This window comes from Egretta garzetta, unplaced genomic scaffold (assembly GCF_000687185.1).
Source record: "Egretta garzetta isolate BGI_Z169 unplaced genomic scaffold, ASM68718v1 scaffold390, whole genome shotgun sequence".
In the NCBI taxonomy this organism is placed as follows: Eukaryota; Metazoa; Chordata; class Aves; order Pelecaniformes; family Ardeidae; genus Egretta; species Egretta garzetta.
In genome coordinates, this window is record NW_009258382.1 from 4763 (window position 1) to 5350 (window position 588).

Genomic DNA, 588 nt, shown 5'->3' on the forward strand with positions numbered 1-588 from the left:
AGCAGGGACAGGAATCTCCCAAGGCCGCATCCAGCTCTGGACACCACCCTTGGGCCCCCGCAGCCACATGGTGTCCCAGAGGGACCGGTCATCCCAGCTCTGCAGATGGGCTGGGAGGGGTACCCAGGCACAGGGCTTCACCAGGAAGGGTGCTTGTATTTTAAAAAAGCCAAAAAGGTCCTGGTTGATGCTAAGCCCTCCCCTGCAATGCCCCAGGCTGCTCTGTGCGAACCACTCGGCGAGGTCCCACCGTCCCACCCTGCCTCTGAAATCCTCGCTCCTCTGAGCCTCAAGATGCCAGCGATGCCTCAAGCATGGCCAGAGCAACCAGCTCCCACCGCGGCCACGGGGACGGGTACCTGCGAGCAGCTCAGGTCGATGAGGGACAGCGTGGCCAGTGGCGAGCACTCTGGAAGATCAAAAGACACCTCAACATTTTCCTGGAAAACATTATTTAAAAGCTTGCTTCAGTCATGGTCTGGCATCTGAAAGCCAAGAGGAGGTCTGTTTGCACGGAGCGGGAGGAGGATGGCGTGGGCCCCGCTCCCGCTCGGCTTTGCGGGGATCCAGCGCCGGCGGAGCGGGGGC

General features: G+C 61.2%; 1 protein-coding gene across 1 annotated transcript in view; it reads right to left on the minus strand.

The window, feature by feature from the left end:
- Positions 1-588, minus strand: part of MYO18B (myosin XVIIIB) — a gene marked incomplete at its 3' end in the record, with an annotated part of 31268 nt that overhangs the window by 4414 nt on the left and 26266 nt on the right. Inside the window, 1 exon segment of the mRNA XM_035896716.1 lies at positions 352-440. Within this exon segment, the coding sequence (XP_035752609.1) occupies positions 352-440 (89 nt within the window).